Below are 17,389 nucleotides of genomic sequence, written 5' to 3' on the forward strand. Positions count from 1 at the left end.
CTTCTCCCATACCAAGACCCTGGACTAATCAAAGGCAAATGGCTCTAAATCTCTTGGGGATAACCAATGCAACTCAATGTGTATATTTCAACAATACCCAGAACTGTACCCCCCGTTGCCCTCAAAAGGTCCTGCTTTCACTTGTGGAGGGGTCTATAATATCCCTTACGCCTCAACCCCTCTATACCTACCTAAAGGTTTCTTTTTGTTATGTGGACATGAAGCTTACACCTATGTTCCAGCCTATAGTTCAGGGGGCCCTTGTGCCATAGGGCGCCTGACCTCTCTATATGCCCTGCCTCCAATGCAAGCGCACCCATCAAAAGAAAAAGAAAAAGGGAGCTGCCATCTGATTGTGAGAGTGATGTGACACTCTTGTCCGAAACAGAAGCCATGGCTCTGGCCCTCTCCTTAGTAGGGGTCCCTGCACTAAGCGGAAGAGCTTACCTGGACCTAAGGAAGGTGGCCTGCCTCCTGGCTAAAAGTGTCAACCTTACATCCTCTCTCATTGCAGCCCTCACTGAAGAAGTCACTGAGATCAGGAGGGCGGTCATTCAAAATCGGATAGCTATAGACTATCTCCTATTAAGGGCAGGACAAGGCTGTGAATCTTTTCAAGGTCTTTGTTGCTTTAACCTAACCAACAATGAGAATTATATTGAAGCAAAACTAGCCAAGTTGAAGACCTTAGCCTCTCGCATATCCGAGGATCCAGAGGGATGGAATTGGTCGTGGCTCACTAGTTGGTTACCTAACTTTGCTTGGTTAAAACAAACTTTCTGTACTAGCTATTGGCTTCATTGCCTTACTGATCCTAGTATGTTGCTTAATGCAATGCCTCCCTGCTTGTGGGAATTACCTGTCCCAGTGTGTGAAGCCCCGGGTCCGGGACGAGGGAGCAATCCTGTTAGCCAGGTTTGAGGCCCAACAGAGGCGTGAAAAGAAAAAGGGGGGATTGTGAGAAGGCAGGGAGAAGTGAGGGCCTCAAACGAACCATGTTTGCTAAGGGAGAGCGCTGTGCACCATGGGGCAGCCTTGGGGGGGTGGCAGGAGGGAGGATGGGCAGAAGGCACACTCGCACCAGAGTGGAGAGGGACGGCAGGAGGGAGGAAAGACTGCAGGCAAGAGGCACGTTCGCACCAGAGTGGAGAGAAACGGCAGGGGCGGCTGTCGGGTCAAGTGGGGATTGCAATGTGTATTGCGCTGATTGGATTCGGAAAGTGGAATGTCTGCGGTTTTGCGGTTAATTAGCGGCGCTCCGGGGCGGTAAAAAAGGTGAGATTGTGAGCCAAGCCCTCGTAGGAGGGGGAGGACAGATAGGGGGTATAAAAACCTGTCAGACCTTGCTTCGGGGTTCCTCCATTGCTGCGGGAGGGACCCACCTTTGCAAACGTGCCCAATAAAAACTTCTGTCTACTGGACAACCGAACCCGTGTCTGTCGTTTTCTGACAGTTGGCAGTGCTAATTACGCCAGCAGAGAAACCTACTTTGTCATCAGTTATAGTGGGCTACACCTATACATCTATGGGGGTGAAGTGCCTCCACTGGGCTATCACTGATTCCCATTCCCATGAGATGTCTCCGAACTGCTCCTACCCCCCACCTACTCCCCAGGGAGAAGTAGTTAAGTTCTGCTCTGATCAGCTCCTTCCCTCCAGAGAAACCCTCTTGGCCACTGGTTTCCCAGGAGGACCCTTTCCTTCGGCAGCCTGAGCAGAAGAAGCATCACTGGTTCACCAAACCCTTCTTGCATTGTTACACACGCTGCTCCCAGGTTCCGCTTATGGTCACTCACTCACTCACAGCCTGTTGAGACACGTGGATCTTGTCAGCCCCCCTTGTTTCTACCTGGGTTTTCCAGATAGGTGCGGCTGGAGCAGACAGACACACAGCCCTGGTCAACAGCCGGGAAAGAATTGGGGATACACACAAATCACTTCCAACCGAACACTGAGGCACAAGAGGTTCTTTGTAATACATGAAGACCCAGTGAATTTAAAGTAACAGCAAAACTTTACTGGTTGCAAGGTACATTTACTCTTTCTCATACACACACACACACACACGCTCATCCACACTTACCCACATCCTTCCCAACTAGGCTGCCAGGCACTAGCTAAAGGGACGGAAGCCGCCAAGTCTGGATCCAAAGGTGACTCAGATGACTCAGAGTGGGTGGGCTTTGGGACCCCTTTTATCCCCAAAAGTCCTTGCTTTGTTGATTTACAAGTTGATGGGATTGGGGTGAGGGTTTCCATGTGCTCCGGCCCAACTTCCTTTTTCTGGTTCAGGTCCTTTGTTTTTTCCTTACCGACTTGCTTCCTTCTTATCTACCTCCCTGAAGGGATCTCATAAATGAGTTTCCTGGCTTTTGTCCTCTCTGCTTACCTGCCTGCTTCATCTTTAGGTTATGGCAGCTTCAGCCTAGTCTCACAGCATCTCACAAGATTGGGGATCCCAATGAAAGGGGAAAGGAAAGGAAAAGAAAAGGAAGGGGTGACAGAAGGAACTGGCTCAGCCACTGGCTGCTTGTATCTCTCCCTCTCGCACACACAAGGTCACACAAGCAAGATTCGGTCCATCGAATAAAACTGAGTCCACCCCATGCCTCAGGCTTCATTGACCTGAGCTTCCCGCCCACCTTCCCTTGTGTCCAGCCCAGGGGTTTGCCCTCCCCCCACTTTCAGCCAGCCTTGGAGGAGAAAACCCAAACCCTGAAAGATGAGGGCCCTCCCCTTCCTAAAAGCCTCCCTGAGAGGGAGACCCCCTCACCCCTGTTGGACTCCTGGACACTGGAGTCTTCTGGGTTTCTGTCGTCTCCAGCTGTTGCCTGAGAGAACCAGTTGGCCCACCTTTTCAGCATCCACATCTCTTGAAGTAGAATTTCCTCTCGCTCCCTACGCATGCAAATAAAATCACGTGAACACATTTTGTTCTCTTCCTCCATCATATAGAGAAGGCCCTTCCCTTCCCTTCCCTTCCCTTCCCTTCCCTTCCCTTCCCTTCCCTTCCCTTCCCTTCCCTTCCCTTCCCTTCCCTTCCCGACTGGGAATTGGACTGTGTTTGGGAGGAGGGAAGCTCAGGACCGCCACCTCTGCGGGTTCAGCTGACCCAACCTCTCCACCAGCCCTGGTTCTTCCTGCAGAGGAAGAGAAAATGAGCCCAGAAACAGAAGGAAATCAATCCCCCAAAGAGTATTTTCTAAGAGGAAATTGGCCCACTTTATTAGCAACTTGGAGCATGCCAAGCAAATCACTGACAATTATGGAGGCTTTTCGAAAATAAGGCAAGGAGATAGAGATATTGCAGCCTTGCCCTCCACGAACTAACCTGAGTGTTGGAAAACTTCATAGGCATGTGCTTGGTTGGTAGCAGAGTAACAGCCCAGTAAACAAATAAACAGCACAGTCAGTGGGAGTTGGTCTGATCAGGCTCATCAGGAGGGCATTAAAATAGCCCTGAACCAAACGTGGAACCAAGGACTGGGCCCAAGGAAGCAGAGCCCAAAGGGAGAATCAAGTGGCCAGGGTGGGCACTCCGCAGTTCACCCAACACGACCACAGATAGGCCAGTAGGTGGTGCCCCTCAAACCTGAAATGTTTCTACACTGATGCACAGAACATGTAAGGAAATCAGCAGGGAGTGTTAGAGAGCCTAACTCAAGAAGTGAAGTAAGACAGAGTAGGTGTTGCTGAAACTGGGTGGTATGAATGGCAGACAGTGCTGGAAGGCTTCTATACTGTTCAGCCCTTCTAAAAATTACTTGGATGAGGGAATTAAGGGGACACTTACAAAGTTTGCAGATAATGCAAAACCACAAGGAATGGCTATTAGTTTAGATGAAAGAGAGGATTCAGAAGGATCTTGACTGGCCTGAGCAGTGGGCTGAAATGAATGGGTAGGATGGAATTTAACCGGGAGAAAAGTGAAGTTCCACATTTGCATCGGAAAAATGTAAGGCACACATAGGATGGGAGAGAACTGGCTTGGCCATAGTCCAAGAGAAAGGGGTCTGGGCCTCCCTGACCACACAAGCCAGGAGTGCAGTGCGGCTGCTAAAAAGGAAAATGCCACCTCAGGATGTATTGAGGGGGCATCTGTCAGAAATGCTTTAGTGGCTCCCACTGAGCAGGGCACTGGACTAGATGACCCCCGTGGTCTCTGTGTGATTCAGTGAACACACCTGGAGGATACTCTCTTTCCCACCCTGGCATTCACATCTGGGGTTTTCACAAGGAGAATTTACAACCTCCTGGACATCTACTTATCTACTGTATGCTTTATTCATGTTGAACCAGTTGATGTGGGTAGTTGCACAAAGGCATCATATCCTGTGAATAAATGGCCGTCTCACTTAAGCAACACTCAGCACATGTCCCATTCTGTCCTATGTTCTCCCCAGTTTATTTCGGACAGGTCGTTCAGGCATCCACAGCTTCCAGATGCAGACACCGAGGAAGAAGTACCTTCAGAGCAGGTTGGAGCACAATCAATTTTAGCTGCTTGGGAATTATCTGCTTCCCCTTCTCTAATAGGGAAATGAAGCCAGGAGATTCTCTTTGGCTTTGTAAATCTGACAGGCAAAGCACCCAGGAGCCTGGGGGAAAGTCAGTCAGCACCACTGGGGGTAAAAAGAGAATTCTTTACATCAGAAGTGTTACATCTACATCAAATACTTATGTAGAAGTGAAGCACTGAAAATTGGAACCTGCACATTTTTGTGGACAGAAAAGTCAACTAAAAACAAATTTTCATGGCAGCAATTTCTAGAGCCTGCAACTGCTGGGCTCTTGGTCCCCAAAGAAGATGGCCTTTCTAGCACCTCCTCCTTTTCCTCAGTGAAGTATGTCCTGCCACTGATCCACATTCCAAGTACGCCAGCTGGATTTGCCCTGTGGTCGCGTACCCACTTAGCAGCAGTTGTGCCCTGGACAATGGAAAGTACTTCACACAGGAGCTCCAATAAAGATCCTGCCAAGGGAAGTGGAGTCACTGCTCAGAGCCTTCCCTTGTTTCTATTGTCCTCCTTGGCTGCGAGTCAAAGCTTCAGGTCTATTTTCACTGTAATAGCTGCAGGACAGCTGCAGCATTTGAGCCCCCAAGTCCTTGTTTAGTTCTGAGATTCTTTCATTTAAGAAAAATAATTGGTAAAATTAAACCTGTTGGAGTTTGACTCTAAACATGCCCTAGAAAGCACTAAAATGAAAGAAGGCTCTCCTTTCCAAGGGGAAGATGAGGAAAACTCAAGCAGAGTTGGCCAATGAGACACTGCTATACAATCATTTTTCAGGCCACAGGTGGCATTTGGACCTCTTCTTGGTGATGTTTCTTGAGGCCCATTTCAGAGCAACTTGCTATGAAATGTCATTCAGCCTGTACCCACAGACAGGCATCTTGACTTGTCTACATAAAACACAATGGAAATGTATCTTCTGTAGAGGTTAATGTGTAGCACAGGTGCGTTCCCTCCTGTAGTGTCCCGTGTCTGATCCTTGTATCTTCAGCCAGAGATGCCCATTGGAGATGTTTCATGGGATGGTATGTTCAGACCTGACAGTCCAGTTCTGGACACCTGGACATTCACTTATGAGGTAAAAGAACAGCCTCCTTGCCAACTCACACAGAAGCTGGGCTTTAGAGGCTGAGGATGTAGGAGCCTGGAAGATAAAATGGCTTCTGAAAGTTCAAATGCAGTTGTTGAGATTTCTGCAGAAGAATCTCTTTTCTCCTTCAACAAGTTTGATAAAGAAGGCTCTGCAAGAAACTTGTTTGTGGGTGATTGGCTGTCAAGCGCTTGACACTTTGATATTACCTGGAAAGCTAGGATCCCAAGCTAGTGAGGCTGGAAGGCTGCTGCTCTGCGCCTCCCTAGAACCAGCTTCAAGCGCAACAGACCGTTTGCTGACATCCTCATGCTTTCCTTCAGACGTGGCCACTTTACAGTGGGGCAAAAAAGTATTTAGTCAGCCACCAATTGTGCAAGTTCTCCCACTTAAAAAGATGAGAGAGGCCTGTAATTTTCATCATAGGTATACCTCAACTATGAGAAACAAAATGGGGGAAAAAATCCAGAAAATCACATTGTCTGATTTTTAAAGAATTTATTTGCAAATCATGGTGGAAAATAAGTATTTGGCCACCTACAAACAAGCAAGATGTCTGGCTCTCACAGACCTGTAACTACTTCTTTAAGAGGCTCCTCTGTCCTCCACTCGTTACCTGTAGTAATGGCACCTGTTTGACCTTGTTATCAGTATAAAAGACCCCTGTCCACAACCTCAAACATTCACACTCCAGACTCCACTATGGCCAAGACCAAAGAGCTGTCGAAGGACACCAGAAACAAAATTGTAGACCTGCACCAGGCTGGGAAGACTGAACCTGCAATAGGCAAGCAGCTTGGGGTGAAGAAATCAACTCTGGGAGCAATAATTAGAAAATGGAAGACATACAAGACCACGGATAATCTCCCTTGATCTGGGGCTCCATGCAAGATCTCACCCCGTGGGGTCAAAATGATCACAAGAACGGTGAGCAAAAATCCCAGAACCACATGGGGGGACCTAGTGAATGACCTGCAGAGAGCTGGGACCAAAGTAAGAAAGGCTACCATCAGTAACACACTACGCCTCCAGGGACTCAAATCCTGCAGTGCCAGATGTGTCCCCCTGCTTAAGCCAGTACATGTCCGGGCCCGTCTGAAGTTTGCAAGAGAGCATTTGGATGATCCAGAAGAGGATTGGGAGAATGTCATATGGTCAGATGAAACCAAAGTAGAACGTTTTGGTCTAAACTCAACTCGTTGTGTTTGGAGGAGAGAGAATGCTGAGTTGCATCCAAAGAACACTATACCTACTGTGAAGCATGGGGGTGGAAACATCATGCTTTGGGGCTGTTTGTCTGCAAAGGGACCAGGACGACTGATCCGTGTAAAGGAAAGAATGTATGGGGCCGTGTATTGTGAGATTTTGAGTGAACACCTCCTTCCATCAGCAAGGGCATTGAAGATGAAACGTGGCTGGGTCTTTCAGCATGACAATGATCCCAAACACACCGCCCGGGCAACGAAGGAATGGCTTCGTAAGAAGCATTTCAAGGTCCTGGAGTGGCCTAGCCAGTCTCCAGATCTCAACCCCATGGAAAACCTTTGGAGGGAGTTGAAAGTCCGTGTTGCCCAGCGACAGCCCCAAAACATCACTGCTCTAGAGGAGATCTGCATGGAGGAATGGGCCAAAATACCAGCAAGAGTGTGTGAAAACCTTGTGAAGACTTACAGAAAACGTTTGACCTCTGTCATTGCCAACGAAGGATATATAACAAAGTATTGAGATGAACTTTTGATATTGACCAAATACTTATTTTCCACCATGATTTGCAAATAAATTCTTTAAAAATCAGACAATGTGATTTTCTGGATTTTTTTTCTCATTGTGTCTCTCGTAGTTGAGGTATACCTATGATGAAAATTACAGGCCTCTCTCATCTTTTTAAGTGGGAGAACTTGCACAATTGGTGGCTGACTAAATACTTTTTTGCCCCACTGTATGTCTATATGCTGTGGCAGGATGCAGGAAGTCCCAAGGTGATTGTAGTGAGCAGTATCAGTATTTATGGTTAAGACTACTTTGGTGGAGACAACCCAACTCTTCAGGAAAATTAGCTTAGTGTATCCCAAGCCTTACTCTGCGGTTTGCTACTGAACAGGAACGAGATGGAGCAATGTCATTTCCCTGTAACCATTCTAACTTCCAGTATTTGGCCAGTGGACTCCTCAAAGTGAGAAGAGTCTATCGCTAGATCTAGATGTCAGAGCTCAAAAACCTGCTACAACAGGATGCTTTGCGCTCCTCTGAAGGTATCTACAGCAGGGTGGCATCTATGACTTTGTTCAATCAATTGTTGCAATCTGAGGATTTTATGTCCTGCAGCCTGAGGATGTTTGCCTTTATTGAAACTCTGGAAGGCCACCTAGCTTTCCATCATCCCTTTTGGCATGTAACTGCACCATCCTGTTTAATGTGGAATACACTACACTAATGCTTCCCTGTAATTCTACTGGGAGAAAACCACCCTCTTGTATTGTGGAAAAAACCCAAACTCCCTGGTGGATGGTGACAAGGACACACACTGGAGCTGCTTCCCTTCTAGCTTTCCTGTGTTGAGCTACCAGCTTTCGGTATAACAAAGCTTGTTAATCTCCCATTGTGCAGAATTTATGCCATGTTCCTTATCCATTTCCTTTCTTGCCACTGGAGCTGTAAAACTACCACATTGATTAAGATTCAATGAATTTTTTTTATTTATCATCCAAAAGTAACAGAACAGGGCTGTAACGAATCCTGCAAGCTGATATTTTGAACCGATACCAGCCCTTTTATTTATCCTGACAGGCAATTAAAAAAAAGTGTGAAATTTTTCACAGTACAGTAAACTCCACCCAAACTAACGTAATGGTGGATAAAAATAAAATGCCCCCCAAATAAAAAGAAAACTTACCCACCCTCCTTCTCTCATATTACATGGTCACAACTCACAAGTCTGTACAAAATGTTCACTTTATAAAGCTCTGATGTAAAAATCAAATCAAGCAGCAATTCGGTAAGTGCAGCACGGGGCCCGTCGTAGCATTATGTACAAGGCTCTCGCATCTTTACATTAGGACAGAATGTCGTCCCGGTGACTCAGTCCGTCTGCCCCCTAGACCGGGACAGGTTTTGCTTTGGGGTTCTCCTTCTCCTTCTCCTTGCTCTTCTTCGACTTCTTTTTCTTGTGTTTATGTTTCTGGCTCTTCTCGGCTTCTGACTCGGTGCCGGGGTGTTTCTTGTGCTTCTTGTGCTTCTTGTGCTTCTTGTGCTTCTTCTTGTCCTTCTTCTTCCTCTTCTTCTTGCTGTCCTGGCTGTCTGCAGAGCTGGCGCTGCTGCTGCGGCTCCGGCCCTGGCTCTCCGAGGGGCTGGGGCTGGGGCTGCTGGGGCTCTGGCTCCGGCTGCGGCCCGGCTGGGGGGCCAGTGCGGCTACCACGGCCTCTTTCGGTTTGTCCTTCCCCTCTCTGGGTTTTTTCCCTGGGGAGCTGTCCTGTTTTGCTGAACCGTTGCTGTCACTGTCACTTTCGTTGTAGTCTGGGACAAAAGCTGCCTCGTCCGTTTCTCTTGCTGGGTCAGAAGAGAGCCGGGAGGTGTGGCTCAGCTGAGGCTTTGGCTTGATGGCATTCTTGTCGTTCTGCGGAGCCCCTTGTTCCTTTGCTTCTGGAGAGCACCGCCTGAATGCAGATTTGTTTCCACATGTCACCCTCTCTTTGCTGCTCCAGGCCTCAGATGATGGGCGCTTCTCTCTCTCTCTGCCTGAGCCCCTCTCTTGGGACTTTGGCTGTTCTGCTGAACGCCTGGAATCGTAGGCGTTTTTTTGGTCGTTCTGCCTTCGGTCCCTTGGAGGGCTGTAACTGCTCCGCTTGGAGTCCCAGCCTTCTTTCTTGGGCTGCTCTGCTCGCTCATCCCTGGTCTTACTCTTCGATGCAGAGGTGGCTGGTTCCCGGGTACGTGAAGGTGACACTTTCTTTCGTGCGAGCCCACTCCTTTCATCTCTTCGTTTGGAACTGGAATAGTCCCTGCTGTTGTCACAGTCTGACTTTTTGTCTCGGTTAGGAGTAAAGTCCTTTGCACAGGACCCATGGGCAGAATCATGTTTGTCTGAAGATCTGCTATCCCTGGAGGAGTGAGAAGATCCACTCTTTACGTTTCCTTGCTCTGCCACACGCTCAGAACGCTCCTTCTCTGGTTGAACCCCACTCTTCCTTTTCTCAGAAGACTCTCTGTCAGATGCAGCATGGTCCCTGTCTTTGGCCTTCCCTTTCTCATTTGATGTCACAGTTTTGGAGGTTTTGGGGTCAGGCTGGGAAGTTTCACGGGCAGGTTCTTTTGTGGCTCTCAGATTTCTCTCCAATGGCTCAGGATCCTTCTCACTGTGTTTGATGGGATTGGGTAGCTTTGTACTGACACTCTTTATGACGCTAGTTGGCTTCCCAATGGCAGAAGGAACTTGTGCAGATTTAACACTCTCTTCTTCTTCTTCAGAATCAAAATCATCCTTATCCCACTTTGACTGGGGAACCTGGATCATGATGATGACATCTTCAGCGGGGGCAGTAATGTCATTGTTGTACTCTTCCATAGTCTTGATGACGGTGCGCTTCGTGTCTAGCTTATCTTCTGGCTTTCTCACTGGACTGCCTCCAGCAGAGCTTGTACTGAGGATGCAAGAACCAAGAAATGTTTGTTATGGGGGATATCAAAGTGGCAGAATTTTAATTCCTAATTTTGCAGTGCCAATATGATTTTCACTGTCTCACCAGAAAGGCATTTGCCTAATGGCCCTGACATAAGGAAATGTCCTGGTAACTACCACAGATTCTTTAATTTGTTTCATAGAATAAGCTTTAGAAAGAATGGCCTGATTTCATCTTCAAGTGTTCCAACTCTAGATAAGCAGAATGCGACTTGCTAAATTAACCTTAAAAGCCTGCATCTTAAGATTCTCTCTGAGCAAAACAATGTCAGTTAGAATTCCAGGCTCCAGAGTAAGTCGGATCATCCAATACAATTCACATTCCTTTTTTTTGGTCAGGAATACAAGAGAAAGATACCTCCAGAACAAACATGCTGACAAGAAAAAAAAAAAAAAAAAGAAGGCAGAGAGTTGTTAAGGAAAAGGCCACGATCATCTTTGGAGTACAAGTAGTCCTCGACTTATGACCATTTGTTTAATGACCGTTCAAAGTTATGACAGCACTGAAAAAAAGGACTTATGACTGGTCCTTGCACTTATGACCATTGCAGCGTTCGTATAGTCACGTGATCAAAATTCAGGTGCTTGGCAACCGGCACGTATTTATGATGGTTGCAGTGTCCTGGGATCATGTCACTGCTATTTGCGACCTTCTCAGGGGGCTTTTGACAAGCAAAGTCAATGGGGGAAGCCAGATTCGCTTAATGACTGTGTGATTCACTTAATGACTGTGGCAAAAAAGGAAGTAAAATCAGGCATGACTCACATAACCACATCACTTAGCAACAGAGGTTCCACTCCCAATTGTGGCCGTAAGTCGAGGACTACCTAGATTGTGAGGAAAGGGCAACTAATTGGTATCAGAGTTAAATGGGTCTGCCAGAGAAGGGATTCAGCCCCATCAGAAGAATTCAGAACTAATAGCAAAATGATTTAAGAGAGCTTAACACAAAGGTTGGTGACGGGTTCAAAAGGTCATGGGCAGGAACTGCAATTGCCTTCTTCATAAATCACAGTACCTGGTATAATCAACCAGTGTTGAGCCAGATCCGTCAGCTGCTGCCACTTTTCTCCTCAGTTTCCCTTTGGCTTTCTCTTGCTTCACTTTGCTCCCCGCTGGCTCAGGCTTCTCAGCTGATGGTTCTTTCACCGGAGGGACATTGTCAGCACTTGCAATCTTTTTGCCAGTTTCTCGGTTCAGCTTAATCTTCTTTGCAGGAACAACTGGTAAATTGGTTTTGTCTTTCTCAGGGGTCTTCTCTGTTTTCTCTGTTTCTGGCTCATTTTTCCCCTTTGGCAATGGTTTCAATTCTGTGACTTCTTGCTTGGAAGCTTTTAGCAATGTAGTTTCGGGCTCCTTATCAACTTTGTCCTCCACTTTTCTCTTCCTTTTTTCAGGTTTGGCATCTGCTGGTTTGGTTTTGTCAATGGGCTTCTTGGATTTTTCCTCCTTGCTGGACGGCTTCTCCTGTTTGATTTCCTTGGGATGTTCCTTCTTGGCCTTCTCCTCTTTGGCGGACCTGGCCTCCAGATGCTCTTTTGCACCTCGGGGATGGACTTTACGGGGTACACTCGGAGGTTTTTCATCCTTCTGAGAGGATGGTTTGGGGCCATCAACCTTTGGCAATTCTTCCTTCACTTTTTTGGCAGGAGGGTCAGCCCGTGGGGATTTTTCACGATCAGCTTCTGCCTTCTCCTGAGGTGCTACTTTAGCTGGTTTGACTTGCATCTCTTTCTTGGTGATAGCAGCCCCTTCTGCTGTTTTTTGCTTTGTCTTTTCCACTCTTCCCTTCGGCTTCTCTTTCCTCTCCTTGTCAGAGACGGGTTTAAAGGCAACCGAATCAGCTTCCATCGGTTCGTCCCGGACAGGAGTGGCATCATCCCTGCTCGGGGGTACAAAGAGGGGGTCAGGTCTGCCCTCTTCGCCAGCAGCAGGCTTTCGTGAGCCTTCCAACAAGTCAGTGCTAGGAAAACCTTCACCTTCTTCTCCCTTCCTTCTCTTCCGGTGTTTTTTATGTCTATTCCCTTTTGCATCCCCTGGAGGATTGTCAATTTCTTTGTCCTTCAGTTTTGTCATGTCTTTTATACTGTGGCCTTCTCTACTTGGCAGCTTTTCAGAGTAGCCACCCCCTAGATTTCGGTTTCGATGCCCTAGCCCTCCAGGATAATCATCTCTGCGACCCCGAATGTATGGGGAATTCTCTCTTCTCGGTCCAGGAGGGCCAAATCGTTCTGGGGAGAAGTTTTCTCTGTTAAGCAAAGGTCTGGGTTGGGCTCCAACTGGAAAGCCCTTCACATATTTTTCATACCATTCTCTGTAAGTCTCTCCCCAATCACGGTATCTCTCTTTCTCAAAGGGGTCTCTCATATCCACAGATCTCCCATAATATGCTTTCATGTCATAAACTGGGATTTCTCGGTATCGACCAAAATACTCCCGTTCCCCTTCTCCCTGAGGAATAGGGCGCTTATTTGGGGACTGGCCTCTATATGCTGGAGATCTTGACCGAGAATGATACCTTCTGTAGGGGGGTGACCTAGACCTTGATCTATGATATCCATGCGATCTTGACCTGGAGCGGTAATTACGGCTCTTGCCTCTGCCCCTCCGGGCGTACGGGGGTGACCTTGAGTAGGAACGAGAATGGGAGCGGCTGAATGACCGAGAGTAAGATCGAGAGCGGGATGAGCCAGATCTTGACTTTGAATATGTGTAAGAACTTCTTGAATAGGAAGATGCACTATATGGTGATTTGGACCTGGAACACAATGAAAAGAAATGGTTTAATTGTAGTGTCTGGACTTCTGTAAAATTTACCTTGCATTGCAGAGTCAAGAGAATTCCTGTAATATTTTTAAAAAATACTCTGGCAGTCACTGTATACAATTAAAAAAATCAGGTTAATAATACCTTGAGGAGACCAGTAGGACTTTTCCGGCTTTTAGAAAGGATTTTAAAATTTTCAGAAAGAGTTCATCAAATGTCTACTCCAGCAGTTCCCCAGATTGTGGTTGGGTATCAGTTAGGTAATTAACAAATGTTTTGCTTGCAATCTTGAAGTGTGTCCAGGATTGTTCTTTGAGAGGTCACCTGTGCAATTGTACAAACTGGTTTCCTACTCTCTGTACTGAACCTTTATGGAACATTCTAGAGCTGTGTTGCCTGCAAGGCTGGAATTTCAAGCCGCCTCATTGCATGTCGGGAAGACAGACAACGGCTGCTTCAGTTCCTTAGGCCAATGCAAGCAGGCCAGAGAAATGGTCAAAAATGTTTGACAGGACCAAAGGCAGTTTGGTCATGTGACCACTCAAATGAGCGGTACTTCTTAAGAAATGATATTGGTACTTTGCTTTAAAGGAAAAAAATACATTGTCTTAAATTTAGCAAGGGTCATCCTCTGATAAGAGGTTATGATCCCTGCAAATTGAGCTCTATTTCAGATTACTTTTAATAGAAAGCAGGCTAAAATTTGATTACATATATACTTTCTGTCCCATGGAAAATAAGCCATCACCATTTGGTGTTTCCCTGCATTGGAATTTGGGGGTTAAGCCAAGCCTCACCTACCTCCAAGGGCTGTGCTAGAAAGGGGCCTGCTTGGGGGAGAAAGCAGGAACAGCCTTGGGGATTCCTGGTTGGTGGAGATGGCCAGAGCCAGGGAAGGGGGCAGGCCAGCGTTGTGCTAGATGCAACCCCCGGGCATGGCGAGGAGAACCCTGGAGGGAGAGTTGGCCAGAGAATGGAGCAGCGCTTTTGCCTGGCCACAAGCGGCAGCAAGCAGAGGCCCCGCCAGGAGCTCATCCTTGTTCTTGGGACAAGAACAGCACCCTGCTTCTTCGGCTTGCTTCCCCACCACTGCTTCCTGCCTCCTCTCCCAAGGCAGCTGCTCCCAAAGAAATGGCTGTGGAGCACACAGAGGCCTGAGTGACACTGGCCTTGCCTCGTCTGCCCAGTTGTCCGCTGGAGAAGGCGGAAGGGCTAGGAAGACGGGGAGGTGGGCATATGGTGATGCCTGTCCCCCCCCACCAGCAGAGTGACTGTTCCTCATTACCAGCAGAGATGCCCCAGCCCAAGCACCCAAGTCAATGCAGCCACTCCTTGGCCTGTCCACCTGGGTGTGGAGCCCGTTTCCCCAGCCTGAGGGAGGATCCGTAGCACCTGGCAGAGATCAGCAAGCTGTTGATGCTGTGCTGTGCAAAAATGATCTACAGGGTGGCACGTGGTCCATTTTGAGCCCCCTGATCCACATGGTGACTCTGAAAAGGCAAGAGCTAGAGATACCAATGACCAGGGATGGGCAACCCCAGCTCTATGGTCACATGTACCCCCCGAGCATCTCACTCTGGGCAGGGCAGAAATGTTCAGACCATTTTAGCAGGGCACTTAAGGAATTAAATGGATGCCTTACGCCCTGCAAAGATTGAAAGCATCCATTACACCCCTTAAAGAGCTGTTTTTAATGCAAATCTTTCATGTTCACAAGGGAATGGAGGTACAAGATACAAAACGGCTCCTTAAGCCTTTGAAGGTCTTGGTGCTTGCTTCATTCAGCCACTTCTGATCCCCCCACAGTAAAAACAGTCAGCCCTACCCAAAGCCTAACCCTCCACAGCTTCCAGTCAGGAGACCAGCTGGAAAAGGCTGCCCACCCCTCTTCTTAATGCAAAGCAGGTGCTCTGCTGCTCCTTTCAGCTGGTCTTTCAGTCCCCTTGCCCTCCTGTGGCATGCAAGGGGAGGGGGCTCGGAAGCAGCAGCAGCAGCAGCAGCAGCTGGAGTTCCTTTCTGAGGAATTGGCTCCTGCAAAGAATAAGATCTCTGCTCACCGGGTTAATGTTGTAGAAGAAAACGTGACATTTGGGGATTGAGATGGGATGGGGAGGATATTTGTATCTAGGATGTAGGGGAGTGCTGCTAATGATGTCACTGTAATTTATATTATGATGTTAATAATATTATGTGTATTATATGGTTTATTATAAGCTACTTCCATAACCTGCTTTGTTTTTGTTCGTTTTTTTAAGTTGAAGTGGCATAAAAGCAGTTGCACTAAATAAACAAATTTTGATAGACACGTTTAAAAAATTACCGGGAATAAGAACGCCTGCGTTCCTTCTGAATTTTTTTATATTCCATCAGTTCTTTAGCAAAATCATTTGTAAACTCATCAAGCTTTGACTTTTTCTTTTCCCTGTTAAAATAAGAAAAACATTGTGCTGCAATGCAATTCTGTACTGATAAAGCAGGCACTAAGAGTACTAACTCAAACAAGGACTGCATGCCACATATTACTAAAATGCGAATCATAGTCTTTTGAGAGAAGTTTCATAGTATTTTATTAGAATTACAAGTTTCTGGGTTTTAGATCTGAAGGCTGGTAGTGAAAACCAACATCTGAAATCTCACGTTATATGTCATGTTTGCTTACGGCATGCGCATTTTTAGCGCAGCTGCAGCCAAACAGTCTACTGAAACAGAAGAATGAAATATAACGGAACTTCATCCAGAGCCAAATACTTACTCCTCTTTAAGTCTCCGTTGTTCTCTGTAAAACTCCTCCCTAGATAAAGGAGGAGCTTGTGTCGTTGGGATGGCATTTGAATGAGCCGTTGGTACTGGTGTTGGTACCCATGGTGTTGATATGTTTGCTGGAGCCGGGGGGTATCCCGGAGGGGGGACAGTGTACCCAGCTGGTGGAGGCTGACCAGGTGGAAACTGAGGAGGAAACTGTGGTGGAGGTACCCCCGGTGGAAGAGGAAGTGCGTGGGGAGGAGGAGGATACAGGGGAGGTGGAGGCACGGGCACAAAGACTGGTGTTGAGGCTGGCAGTGTTGGGGCCTGAGTCCTTTGTGTACGGTCACTATGCGGGCGTCCTCGGTTTGAACTTCTAAAGAAACCCAAAAACATGTTGTCACTGAGTGTCATACTTGTCTCTTGTTCGCAAGAGAGGAGGAACGTGAAACGGAGAGAGCACTCTTCTGCAGTCACGGCCTACTCTGTCTTACAGCTCAAACACAGACTAGCCTGTTCTGCTCTCCCTCTGTCAGTGCTCTCTAGACTTAGACATAGAGCCCTCCCCATCATGCGCAAGCTGAACGCAGTTCTCTTCTTCCATGCTCATAAACATTAGCTAATGTTATGCTTCTTATTTCCCAGACCATTAGTATGCAGTTAGCACTCTCTGCGCCTCAACTGCCTTTCCAGAACTTCATTTGAGTTTTTAAAGACTAAAACACTAGAATTAACGTTTAGGAGTCTGAGTTTTCTAGCTTTGCCTATAGCTGATAAATTAGCATTTTGCCTCCAGAAATGTTAAATTCTAATGTTTATATCATTGAGATACTTTTCTAGCCTTAAACCCAGCTGCATTCTATGAATAAATGGATCAACTTCTTGCTCATTTTATGCCAGAGACAGATTTAAAGTGTTACTCACTACCACAACATTAGAGCCCTTTTAGTAGCAACTGATGCTTCCTATGCATATACAAACAGCTATTTAATATGATTATGCTCTACACTTACTGCCTAAGAATACACACACACACACACACACACACACACACATTCTAAAAGGATACTTACGGCTCCCAGCCTGACCTACTGGCTGCAGAGCGGACAGGATTTGTTCTCATTGGCTGACCTATGTGGAAAAGAAGTTGCTTTCAATGTGGATGGCAGATACTGTTGCATATGATAAGAATGATCAAAGTTGTTCAAACTTACCCATAGTGGGTATTGAATGCCCATGAGAACTCAGCTGCCCAGGCAAGGCTGGTTGTCCAAGCACAGGAACCTGATAGCCCTTTGGGAAGGAAATGGAAGAGGATTAATTGCTGCTTCTGTAAAATACACCAGCAAGTTCCATTCTGAAACAAAGCTTACCTTCTCTTCCAGCACAGTGTTAATTGATAAAGAGGAAGGTGGTTTTGTGTGATCTGAGGCTGATACAATGGCAGCAGCTGATCCAATACCATCACCCTCCCTGGAGAAAAACAGATAATTTCAAGGTTAAGAATTACAGGGTATTTAGAGACAAAACTGGGAAGCAGGAACATTATGTTCATTACTACAAGCACTTAGAGGAAAAATGGGAAATGTATTGAATGAGTA

General features: G+C 46.9%; 1 protein-coding gene across 8 annotated transcripts in view; it reads right to left on the bottom strand.

The window, feature by feature from the left end:
* Positions 1-8,290: 8,290 nt before the first annotated feature.
* Positions 8,291-17,389, bottom strand: part of RBBP6 (RB binding protein 6, ubiquitin ligase) — a 35,395-nt gene continuing 26,296 nt past the window's right edge. For 4 of the 8 annotated variants that reach the window (XM_088152117.1, XM_088152111.1, XM_025174576.2 and 1 more), the window contains 7 exons: positions 17,162-17,261; positions 17,003-17,081; positions 16,862-16,919; positions 15,799-16,164; positions 15,367-15,468; positions 11,299-13,038; positions 8,291-10,241 (listed from right to left, as the gene is read on the bottom strand). In XM_088152117.1, the coding sequence (XP_088008243.1) occupies positions 8,699-10,241; positions 11,299-13,038; positions 15,367-15,468; positions 15,799-16,164; positions 16,862-16,919; positions 17,003-17,081; positions 17,162-17,261 (3,988 nt within the window). In that variant the 3' untranslated portion in view covers positions 8,291-8,698. The remainder of the gene's footprint in view (positions 10,242-11,298; positions 13,039-15,366; positions 15,469-15,798; positions 16,165-16,861; positions 16,920-17,002; positions 17,082-17,161; positions 17,262-17,389) is intronic. The other 4 variants (XM_088152150.1, XM_088152123.1, XM_088152131.1 and 1 more) reach the window with 3 other exon arrangements.

This window comes from Python bivittatus, unplaced genomic scaffold, assembly GCF_059951505.1.
Source record: "Python bivittatus isolate LINGU-HERP-01145 unplaced genomic scaffold, Pbiv_v1 ctg000030_np1212, whole genome shotgun sequence".
Taxonomy (NCBI): domain Eukaryota; kingdom Metazoa; phylum Chordata; class Lepidosauria; order Squamata; family Pythonidae; genus Python; species Python bivittatus.